The sequence below is a fragment of the Photinus pyralis genome, unplaced genomic scaffold (genome assembly GCF_008802855.1).
Source record: "Photinus pyralis isolate 1611_PpyrPB1 unplaced genomic scaffold, Ppyr1.3 Ppyr1.4_LG1, whole genome shotgun sequence".
NCBI lineage: Eukaryota > Metazoa > Arthropoda > Insecta > Coleoptera > Lampyridae > Photinus > Photinus pyralis.
In genome coordinates this window covers 11,282,164-11,294,602 of record NW_022170249.1, presented here as the reverse complement: position 1 = coordinate 11,294,602, position 12,439 = coordinate 11,282,164, and the positions used below count along the sequence as shown (strand labels likewise).

Sequence of the window (12,439 nt, the reverse complement as noted above, 5' to 3'; positions counted from 1 at the left end):
AAAGACACAAAAAGCATTTCATCAAAATCCGCCCAGTCGTTTAAGAAGATGTCAGTCAGAAACACGTAGAGAAGAATTTTATATACACTCAGGTGCAATAAAAAGTTTCCACCTAATCCTTTCGAGTTTGAAGAGCGCAGAGCAAAAAATATGCTCTAATTATTATTAAGGATTTTGCTCCGTGTGCGCTATAACTCTTTTTAAACGTGGCCGATTGTGTTGTTGGTGTATTTTGTACATTAAGGTAGGGCGCTATTGATTTTCAAGAAGCTGACCCAACGGAAACAAAAAGTTATAGCACTTCGAGTAAATCGGGAACATGAAAAACTGTGGGTCAATATAATAGAAATCCACATATTTCATTCCCTAGGTCATGTATCGAGTTTAGACTTTCACTTCCGACGTCCCGTTCATCCGCAATTCGCATTTTGATGTATTTCGCTACAAACTCTTCACAAAATACCTAGTACTCAATTTGTGGGGCACTTCTTATAGTTCGAGGTACACGAGAACGACAGATCGTGATTCGAGCTAGAGTTGTTAATTACACGGCCCCGGGAGGTGTACACGTACCCACCTCATTTGCTGCCAGCCAGCGAGCCAACCGGTCAAAGAGAGTAAAAGCTACCTCTTTACCAATAAATTTGCAAAAATGCGCTAAAAACAATAGGAAATAGTGTCACACACAAACAATGTAGTAGGCCATGAAATCACTTCTAGTGATTGATACAGCAGGTTAACTTCATGAATTAACTACTGCGACTAAAAAGTCGAAACTTTTTATTGGACATGAGTGTATAAAGATAGAAACTGAACAAATTGTGCAAATTTCCTTCAATTGACATTGGCGATTTGACTCATTCTATGCAGATTTGCTTATTGTTCTTTCCATAAATGTAAAATTTAGATTAGTAACTGGGTTGTTGGTGTCAATCACCTCATAATGTAAATTTCCACCGATCTTAATGCTTAATAATAATGGTCGTTAAATAATCTGCAATACAATACTACAATACAATCAAATTAATTCCTCATTGATGCTTTTTGATCTTGAAAATATGCGAGTATGTTTGTTTTGTATATGTATAACTTTAAACAATAGCCATAAATAGGTAAGTGGCTCACTGTAACCTTGAGTTCTGCGCATACCTACGCTAACTCCAAGAGGGGTTGTTGTCTAAACTCACTGAAGTTCATCGTGGTTGTTGTCCAAACTACGATGACCTTCAGTGGGTTTATCTTAGGGTTTATCCAACAACCACGCTTGGATTTGGCGCATGCGCAAAATTCAAGGTCAAAGTGAGACATAATCGACCTATTAGCCATACAATTAAGACAAATCTTTGTCATGGTATTTAGGTATGAGGATTACTTACTGGCCCTACAGAAGGAGGTGTAGTAATATCTTTCTTTAGTGAGTTGTTGAGGTCTGGGCCTCGAAAAAAACATGTTTTCGACCTTGAAGGGTCATATATGAAAGGTATAGAAAATCGTTTTTTTTTTCAAAAAAGCTCCGCAGCGGTTGATCTTACGAAAGTAGGGTTCCAATAAAAGTTAAATAAGACAAAATTGCCTCACATTTTTTGTAATAAACTTTTACTTCTAATATATTCCGAGTTGCAGCGGCGGAAATATGAACATTTTTTGTAAAACCATAGAGGAACCTGAGAACAAATTGGACTTTATACTGTTTTTTCCACGCCATAAAATAAACCGTTTAATTTCGCTGCTGAAAAAAATGGATGAGCATGCGGAAGAATATACTGATGTGTGCTCATTGTTAGGACAACGATTTAGGGGCCCATTCTCTAACGCGTAACGATGTCGTTACACAGCGGTTATCGTTCGGCAACGACTTTCTCTATTCTGTATGGCATATAAGATATAACAGTAATACTGAGAATAGCTGTCACTCAAGATCAAATCGTTACCATTGCGATATCGTTGGTAACGACAATATTCAGAATAGACCCCTTAATGTGCTTAACATTTGATGCTGTTCTGTAGGTTTCCTTACCTATGAGGAAGTGTTATTTGTTTTTACAATTTTACCGACTGTGTATCTCGCATGGTTTCTGATTTCCCGACTCCATGATGTTCATTCTTTAGTAGTATAGTGTTGTGTTATTTTGTTTTAGTTGTAACTTGAAAGAAATTATAGAGCGTCTGGATGTGACAATTTTGTTTAGTTCAATTAATTAACCGGGGGGGGTTATTAATAATTTGAGACACAGGATTGCGTAAATTTCATGTTATAGTTTTGGTTCAATTTCTTAGAAGTGTTCTGTTTTTATTTTATTCCTAGAATTTTTTTTCGATGTAAATTTCTTTTTAAATTTTTATTTGCCGTTAACGAGGTATAGCGCGAAGTAGAGATAAGGTTGTCTTCGCAGAATTGCCGGGCGTACGTGCCGTTTAGCAAGAAGTTGAAAAATCGACGCTTCGCGTGATTGGCGGGCGGGATGTTGAAGAAAGGAGAAGGGCTTTTGGCTTAAATAGAAAATTTTTGAAGAGAGCGGGGCTTTTTAGTCGTTACAAAGCCATCCGGCGTTTTTTCGGTTACGTTATTTTTTTGAATTTTGTGGAAGTTTCTTGCGTAGTGGATCCAGGTTTAATTAGAATTTTTGTTTGCCGTTTAAGAAGAATTTTTGAAAAGTTTAAGAAGTTTGTCGCCGTCCTGTTTTTTTTTTATTTTGCGGAAACACGGAATTTTGAAAATAATTGTGGGTACCCGAAGAGAGAAGACGTCGGTGTTTGAGTGTTTGGTTTGTGTGAAAATTTTTTTGTTGTGATCGTGTACGGATACCTCTTTGTATCAGAGTACGTTAATCGGACAAATTTAAAAGTAAGTAGTAGTTAGTGGTTTGTTTTGTCATGTTTTTTTTGTAATGTTTGAGTAATTTGTTTTTTTTTTGTGTGTCATTTATCTGTTTAAAATTGTAACAATTTGTAAAACAGAAATTTACGCAATTTTTTGCCTGAAATTAAACCAGTCATTGCAATCCAGGTTTTGTTTATTAGAGTCAAAGAGAGGTAATTGTCGGCGTCTCTTACTTTGTTTCAAGTTTATTAAAATCTGGGGGTAAAGTTTCGTATTGGAATTTAAGGATTTGGTTAAGCCACCTATTCATGTCATTGTTGGAATGCTGTAGGGTGGCAGAATCCAGCTGGACCTTGAGATGCGTGTAAAAATTTGGTTTTTTTTAATTACAACTGAGCTAGCTAGAGGTAAATCGTGGGATTCCCAGAAGTGAAGGTTAGGTCTCACAACAATAGATAAAGAAGAATTAAATAGAAGAAGGTTATTATTGTCTTCACACCTTAAACTTCGAACTCGATCTATCTTAATATACAGTGAGTTTTTTTTAAATGCGAACATAGGAGTTTGCATGCAATGTAATTTCCCTATGTTCGATTTTAAAAAAAACACATCAATTTATGAGATGTGCGCGGTTCACATTCCCAAAACGCGCAATTTGTGTGACTATGAACAGCAACTCATAGTCTTTATGATGAAGAGCACTCGGTAAGATTCTTTTAATTAAGCCATGTGAGGCCATAGCAACTTTAGGATAAATTTTTCTTTCACTTACGATAACTTGACTTCACATGGCACGCGCTGACATCACAATTCATTGTGAACCAACCTTCAATTATTTGTAGGTCATGTGCACCTGGTATTCTACTAATTTTATTTATTCAATACATAAATAAAGAAAATAAGAAAATAAATAACGAAAACAATTACAATAAATGTTCGAAGTGTCCTTCTTGACATTCTAAGCAATAACCTAACCGATTTCGTCATTAAATTGGACGGCGGCATTTTTAAAAATGCGACAGCTGTCAATTGTATCTACTACTCATTTGAACTACTCAATAGATTGATGTGTTTTTTTAAAAATCGAACATAGGGAAATTACATTGCATACAAACTCCTATGTTCGCATTAAAAAAAAATTCACTGTATAATATATTATTATACTGCACCAAATAACAATAAGTATTATAAGATTGCTGCCATCTAGGCTGCCATTGCTTTGTTTACTATCATATAAAAATACTAACAACTTTAAGGAGTTCAAGGAGACCAAGGCACAAACTTAAAACGTCATAACTCATAATTGCTTTAAACTTTGCACTCGATGCATTTGAAAATGACTTTTCCATCTAATCAAACTTAAACGAATTATTGTAAGTAGGTTATATATGCATTTTATGAATGTCTGGGTTTTCTAAGTATGCGAGAAATTAATCCTCATTAAACAAAGCCGGTATTTTATAACTGGTTGTGACGTGTAAATCTCATTTCATCACAGCTTTTTACATTTATATCCAGTTGCATATAACGGGCGATCAAAAATGAGTTGCTTTCGAGTAGCCTTTGGAAGTTCAAGTCAAGTACGATTTGCCAAGTAAACAAAAATTGACTCAACAGCAACTAATTTTTGATCGCATAGTACAATATACTGATTCAAATTAAGGCGACCCTACACGCACGCACTTTATGCTTCGAGCTTTGCCACTGACCTGAATTATAAGAGGTCAGTGAGCTTGCATGACATCAACGTTGGCGAGCATTGCATGAGTACCATGTTTACCCTTCACGTTTAATCGTTGTTCGTAGTACGCCAAGTGTAAATACGTCAAAATTACGGATTAATGAGTGCAATAAAATAAGAAACAAACAGCACCAATAGTTCCTTTACATCACTATGAAAAAAGTAAAAGAAAGAAGAAAAAAAGTTAAAGAATAGTACAAAAAACGAATGTACTGCCAGTCACATTCAGCTATTGAAAGAAATTAATGTAGTTAATCACTTTGAAGATTACCAATTCTTCCGGGCGAATATGCAGACATTTAATATGACGAATGAAGTTAATTCCTATACGTTTTTCTGAAAGCGCCATTGAAAGTTTTACTGTCTCATTCCATCGAATATAATGAATATATTGAGTCTTATTTCGAACAGTACTAAGCTCGAATCGGAATTTGTACGTAAAGGGCAGCCCAAGTGCTGAATCCAAATCTGTAATTTAACAAACAAAACAACATCGTATTTTGCAGATAATAACAAAAATGTATTGTTTACCAAGCTATCATAGTATCATTGTCGTTAAAAGGAACACCCTGTATATTATTACATTATATGACGGCTTAATAAATGCCCTACAAAGATTGTAAATTCACCATAGCCAAAATACTTCAAGTAACCAAGATTTTTAAATTATTTTGAAGTGGATCTAGTGAAAGTGATAAAATGGTAGTGTTTGTTGTTAAGTCTCTGATAGCTAACTTTAAGGCTTATGTTTACGAGTATTACTTATTGCTGTTTAAGTTATCAGTTAGCACTTTGGGTCTTTTAAGTTTTTTTAAATTTTTTTACAAGGTAGGTAATTATAGCAAAGTCTTTGATTATAGTAAGAGTAATTAATGGTAAATTAAACTAAAATACAAAATCCAATGTCACCGAAATCTTTGTTCGTGTGTTCATTGATCCTATAAAATGTACTTAATACAGCAAATTATTTTGTTTGGAACTTAATTGGTTAGGATTGATTTGATTGCAGAGTTCCTTAACTCTTGACATATTGATATATGTTGGAATCAAAGGGGTGGGGTGTAATTATTTTGCGCTTACGACCAAATCGATTGGTGCCCTCGCGGGGAATGATTAATAATTTCAATCTTTATAGATTCATAAATTGCAACTGCTCCGTTCACTTAGGTACGAATAGGAAACCTTTAATTATATGATTTTGCAGGACGTGGTTTGAGTGAGTGTTTGCTCGCACATTTTAACAGTTGCCTTTCTAAATACCTACCTACTAAGTAGGCTAAGTAGGGGGTCTAAAATAAAATATACGAACGAGTTAATGCTTTATTTTCTAATTAAACGATCGATTTAGAGTGCACAGACCTATCAAGATTTATTTCATGTTCCAAAGTTGCAGTCATTTTGGCCATATTTTTTCTTAAGATTACTTTTGTTGCAGATCTCCGCAGGACGGCGTGTGGACGTGGAAGTGTCAAGCTGACAAATGCCAACGGCATGCGAAAACACCAGAAGACGGCCAATCGGTCTCTCTGACTACTTGCAACATGCTGTGCGGAAATATGCAACTATGGCCTAGTCCCACTGGGCCGGTGACCTTAGGTTCTCGAGGTCTAATTTTTAGTTTGGACCAAATACATCTAGAAACTGTACTAGTGGGACCTGTAAAAGACCTTTTAGACAAAGCGTTCGCGAGCTTCGTAGGTAATGTAGAAAAATTAACGCGAAATAAAAATGGTGATTTTAAACATAGTGATATTAACAAATTTAGGGTATACGTAAATGTGATAAATTCGGATATAACGAAATTACAGATCGGAACGAATGAAAGTTACAGTTTGACGTTAAAAACTATCGACACTGATCTTGTGGCCAGTATAAAAGCTAGTACGTTTTTTGGCGCGAGGCACGCGTTAGAGACCTTATCGCAATTGATTTGGTGGGACGAATTTGCGCACGGCGGTGTATTGAAGGTATTAAAAATCGCAAGTATTAGTGATTCTCCCGCCTTTCCCTACAGGGGAATAATGGTGGATACTGCCAGAAATTTTATTCCAATCGAAAGTATTAAGCGAGTGCTGACGGGAATGGCTGCAAACAAACTGAACGTGTTCCACTGGCACATCACGGATTCTCAAAGCTTTCCATTTGCGTCTCCGCGGGTACCCAAAATGAGCAAGTTTGGTGCGTACAGTAGCGACATGGTTTATCATCCCGAAGATATCAAGGATGTCGTGGATTACGCGCGAGTCCGAGGGATAAGGGTTGTTATAGAAATAGATACGCCCGCACATGCTGGAAATGGATGGAATTGGGGACCAACGGAAAGTTTGGGCGATTTGGCGGTTTGCGTGAATCAACAACCGTGGAGCGCGTATTGTGGCGAACCGCCATGCGGTCAACTAAATCCTACGAACCCAAACATGTACAATGTATTAGAAAAACTTTACAAAGACATTTTAGATTTGAGTGAGGAGACCGAGATCTTTCATTTGGGAGGGGACGAGGTGAATTTGGAATGTTGGGGCCGCGAGGTGAAATGGAACAATCCCAAAACAAATTATACAGATTTACACGACCTGTGGGGCGTTTTCACACTAAAAGCTTTAGAAAGGTTGAAAAACGCAAATGGTGGCAGATTACCGAAATATGTAGTAATGTGGTCTAGTAATCTCTCCAAGAAACCATACACTTCTAAATATTTAAACAAGCATAATATTATTATACAAGCGTGGGGACCATTTCAGTGGGGACAAACGACCGATTTGTTACAGGAGGGCTACCGTTTAATTATTTCTCACGTTGATGCCTGGTATTTGGACTGCGGGTTTGGCCGTTGGCGAGAAACGGGAGAAGCAGCTTGCGACCCGTATCGCACTTGGCAGTCCATATATTCTCACAGACCTTGGGAAAGTATTTCTGTGAGTAAGGAGAAGATACTAGGGGGAGAAGCATGTCTGTGGAGTGAGCAGGTAGACAGCGATTCGCTTGACGGCCGTTTATGGCCTCGCGCGGCGGCATTTGCCGAAAGAGTTTGGACGGATCCTGTCACAAACCAAATTAACGGATTCGCGTTAGATGAAAATGTATATACGCGTTTAAGTACGCAAAGAGATAGGTTAGTAGAGCGTGGACTAATTGCTGAAGCAATATGGCCTCAGTGGTGTACACAAAATCCGGGCATGTGTCTTTGACCAATGTGTAACTTATTAGAAATTGCGTTTATATATAATCTATTTTACTATAATCTGGTCATTCTAGTCCCATAGATTGGATAGTGAGACTCTTCGTAGATTTTATACTGTTACGTGGTGTTCAAATCAGCCGGTTTGGTTCGCACCTTTTTAATTAATTAAATGTTTTTACCATTGAACCAAATTTACCTACTTGTACATATTTTGTACTTACACAGTTTTGTAAATATATACCTATTATGATGTTGAAAACCATTTTTATTTACCCAATGTAAATATGTTACATGCTGAAAAATGTAAACAGTTGTCGAAATAATTTTCACGGCCATTACAAATCTGATGGGATACATAATGCTACCACAGAACAATTTAATGACTTCTTTATTAACATTGTTACAGAGATTGTGAATGTTTTATGTTTTTTTTTTACTAGGTTTACTACTCAAAGAAATATCTCATAAGTAAAAAGGTTGGCATTTTGCAGTCTGCGCATGCGCGCATTGGGTTTTTATAATGTGCGATGTGTTTGCCTTTGCTAATCAGTAATCACATTTGTAGTTTTCGATATGTAGTACCTACATGTGATATGTTTTTCTTTACTAGAAGCATCTATTGCTAAAATTCCAAGGAAATATCTTCATAAATAAGGAAGTTTGCACTATACGCAGGTAGAATGCACATAGACTGCGAATACGCACTGTTTACAATATGAGATACGCTTGCCTTTAACAGAAGCATCTGTGATGAAAATTTCAAAAAGATATCTCTATAAATAAGACAGATGATATTGCGCAAGCGCACATTAATCTAATGTTTACAATATACGATACGTTTGCTTTTACTAAAAGCATCTTTGGGTAAAATTTCAAAGAAATATCCCCATAAATATGAAAGTTGGCATTCTGCGCATGCGCACATTAATCGTCATAATTTGGCTCAGGTGCCAGAAGTATATAAACTACCGAATTCAAAATAAAGAACGAACTAAATATATTGAAAACTGTAATAGTTTAGGCCCCGGACGGCAATAGCGCGCCCAACTTCGTTAGAAAATGCGCTACACATAAAGGGAACTGCGATACTTAAATATGTCCAGGCGCGAGTATAAAATTATACCACGCACGGAACGGTTACAGAATCCGCTGGTGACGTTCCGTCGTTTCTCTTCTTGAAAATGCTGCCAAAATCTTCTTTAGCGGTACGGCAGTGGTCTGGTGGCGTAAATGTCTTGCTCTAGATATAATTTGCGTTCTTCGAAAACCATCCTGGCGAACTTTGTTATAAACTTAAAATATATGCTAAGTTAAACATAAATTACTTGACTGGTGGGGCCATGCTTAGATATTAGAGATGAAGTCCTTTGATAGGCACTCTCATTGATCCAACACTCGTGTCTTGAGGTGCCGCTTGACGGCTGAAAAAGCAGGAAAATCGTCTCTCGAAATGCGGTTGCTGTCCGTCCTGCGTAGAAGGGTAGGGTAGGTATAGTGCAGGATAGGTATCTCCTATAATACAAGATGAAGACGGGGATATTTGGTAATAACATACGACGGCTAAAATGATATTGCTTTAGCCTTTTTGTTTATTAGGTAAGTATATACACTAAGAGGATTGTTTTTTCCTATATCTAAATGACTGTTGTATTAATTGTTTATTAATGATGGAATTAAACATAGAATATGTGCTTATTGTAGGTATATGTGATTATTACAATGTACAAAAAGGCGAATTTCCTCACACACTATACCCAATAAATTGTAATAGTTCAGCACAATATATTTTGAACTCTCAAGGCACTACTTTTGCCAACCAAACTATCAAATATTTTAATTTGACTACATTCTTTAGCGCATTTTTCGAGGGTAGCTAAAAAATTAATTTCAATTAAATATAACTTAACAGTCGTTCTATTGAATTTTCGATGTTTTTTAAGGCATACACAATTCTTGAGGGCTTTACAAAACGGAGGGCAAAAGTTAGCGTATAATATAAATTTCATTGCCAAATGAAGTGCGTTGAGAAGGGTCGTTGCAACACGAAAATATTCCATTATCACAGAATCTTCAGCTTGCTTGTCATCTCCACCAAAAAGTATATTTGCCGAAGTTATTCGTCGTGTGAAATGGGCGGGTACTTCTCCAATTAAATGCACGAACACTATTGCTACCAGTGTTATTGTTATTTTGGTTTGGTCCTAAAATTATATCATTATTCTACCACTTAATCTGAAATTGAACATGATTTTTTTTATTGAGCTGACCAAACATTTTAAAGAGCAATGAAAACAACGAAGGTCTTGTAATACTTACGACTATTACGCGTATTTTTCCATTACACACCTTACTTTGACAGTCTTTCAGTATTTGACAAGCATTTCTTATTGAAAGGAACAACATTGTATTTCCTATTGACAGCACAATTGCTGGTACTACAGCAAGTAGACAAACATCGAGCCAGTTGTATATTGTAAAATATCTGAGAAAACAAACTAATAAAAAATTCGCCCTCATGCAAATATTTATTTAATACATTCCATTATTTCTTTAAATTAGACATAAAGTTAGCTGAACTTTGTTTTAGTCATACGCCAAGTAGTAAAAAAACACAATTTTTGAGTGATGACACTGTGACAGTACTATATATTGCTCTTCTAGTATAAAAACAGTCACGTTAATCATCGCAAAACTGGTCACCTGTGAGGTGTACAGAAATTATGCTATTATATTGTCATCTCTATCGATCCCATGCGAAAGTTTTGCAGTGGGCTGTTACCTGCGACTGTATTTATTTTTAGTATAGTAGATGCCTGCATCAGCACAATCAAGCTATTTTTCTTGGCCGTTTAAAAAATACTTACATTGAATCATAAAACGGAGTTTTTTCCACCGTCCAATTCTCGCCTAACTTGTATACAAAACAATATGGCAAAACATATACTGCTGAACCACATGCGATAAAAAGCATAATTCGTCCAGCAACTCCGCGCTTACAAAACTTTGGTTTGAATGTCTGTGTTGGTTTCTTTAAATAAATCAATCGGTCTAAAAATATTCAGCAAACTTGAAATGTTTTGATGGCAGTCTTCTCTTTACCTACCGATTGTAACAAACACGGTAGCGCAGGCGCTGATACAGTTCAAACATTCACCAATGGGGAGAAATATTAGAGAATCCAAAGTTTCCCAGTTACCATGATTGGATAACAGACCTCTGGATAGTCCAGATACAAATAGAACTATGCATGTCAAAAAATTTGCTGTGGCGACCACTGTAAGCAAAATTATTCTTGTAATGGGGTTGTCTCTCCAAACCACTCTTCATCATTTGTTAATGAAGAAATCTTGATCATTTTCGAATGAAGGGGTCGCGATGAAAGGCAAGAGTTTGCAAATGGTTACGTTTTACGATCACCGCTGATTCTTTGCAAACACTTTTTGTAAATATCAATAGGACTTACCGCTTAAATAGACATAGAAAGAGCAACGTTTTTGCATTTTACTGAGAACTACTAAGCATATTAAATTTCCTATTATTCCAAACGCGCAAATAGTCGGTATTAATGCAGAGTACACGAAGTTTGAAAACGCGGGTAAAACGGAAAGAACATTTCCATTGTCGATGTACCTTATATTTCGAGAAGTTCGCTCCATTTCGCGCAGTTGTACTGGATACATTAGGGAAACTAATAGGGATTTGATTTTATGAAAGCAAAACGGATTATATTTGATAAACCATTCAAAAATATTGTGCACTAATTGCAATATCTTGTACAGATTAGGCAGAAAAAAAATAGTAGGTATAGAATAAATAAAAGTACGTATAAGTGCATTTCATTGTTATCGCATGGCATGGATGAGTACTCCATGTATCGACGTTCCAAACTAATCAAAATGCTAATATCAGTAGATGTATTTGTTAATGTATCTACGACAAGAGATAACAAAACCTAATGACACAAATAATTGCAATGCCAAATCTCAATTGGAGGTTTTTTGTGACAATGTTAATTAGCCCTTGTTCTGCTCAAATCTATTTGCGCCATAAGATTAGGTATATAAAAAGAATAGAATGCAAATCGCTCTGAAATTCATTGATTAAATAAGGATCGTGTGTGAGAGGGACCGTCGGTAAATGCATCAAAGTCATCATTTACCTATACCATTTACCAGAAGAATTTGGAATACCATGGGAGCAAAAACGGCTTTTCCTTTACGAAACGCCTATCTTTATGGAGGAGAAGAGTCAAGGCCTTAGGAGTCGCATTACACAGAGCTCACTAATAATAATAATTAGAATAAGTAATAATAGGTAATATGTAATAATAAAAGTTAAAAGTAATTGGTTAGGTAGGACTGTTTATATAGTTACAGAATTAAATAATAACCCCTAAAGCGAATCTTAAAAAAACGGCAGAGCATCTCTGTTTGAGGCATATATACCTATAGGTATCAACTGTACAGAGAGGCGTGATGCCAAGGGCGCTATTAGATTTGACTTGAGATTTTCAAGTGCCTTTCTGAATTCTATTTGTGCTCGTGTATTCCGAATAATAAAATCAAAATCCCCTTTTAATTAGCGTAGGTAGTATCGTTATTACACGAGCTCAATATTCCATCCAGATATGAAGGACAGGACATGGTGTTCTATCCGTCCATAAAACTATAGACCTCTATTATACTGAAGAATGATG

At 36.2% G+C, this 12,439-nt stretch overlaps 2 protein-coding genes across 4 annotated transcripts in view; one reads left to right on the top strand and one right to left on the bottom strand.

Moving 5' to 3' along the window:
* LOC116179029 (probable beta-hexosaminidase fdl) overlaps window positions 1-7,996 on the top strand; it is a 29,236-nt gene extending 21,240 nt beyond the window's left edge. For all 3 annotated transcript variants that reach the window (XM_031498743.1, XM_031498736.1, XM_031498729.1), the window contains exon 3: window positions 5,998-7,996. In XM_031498743.1, coding sequence (XP_031354603.1) covers window positions 5,998-7,750 — 1,753 coding nt within the window. In that variant the 3' untranslated portion in view covers window positions 7,751-7,996. The remainder of the gene's footprint in view (window positions 1-5,997) is intronic.
* Window positions 7,997-9,389: 1,393 nt separating this feature from the next.
* Window positions 9,390-11,641, bottom strand: LOC116163788 (probable G-protein coupled receptor B0563.6). The gene is made up of 5 exons (XM_031477905.1): window positions 11,207-11,641; window positions 10,847-11,017; window positions 10,608-10,791; window positions 10,060-10,225; window positions 9,390-9,944 (listed from the first exon to the last, which is right to left on the bottom strand). Exons 1-5 carry the CDS (start codon window positions 11,421-11,423, stop codon window positions 9,516-9,518), a joined length of 1,167 nt encoding a protein of 388 aa, XP_031333765.1. The 5' UTR covers window positions 11,424-11,641; the 3' UTR covers window positions 9,390-9,515.
* Between the last annotated feature and the right edge of the window lie 798 nt (window positions 11,642-12,439).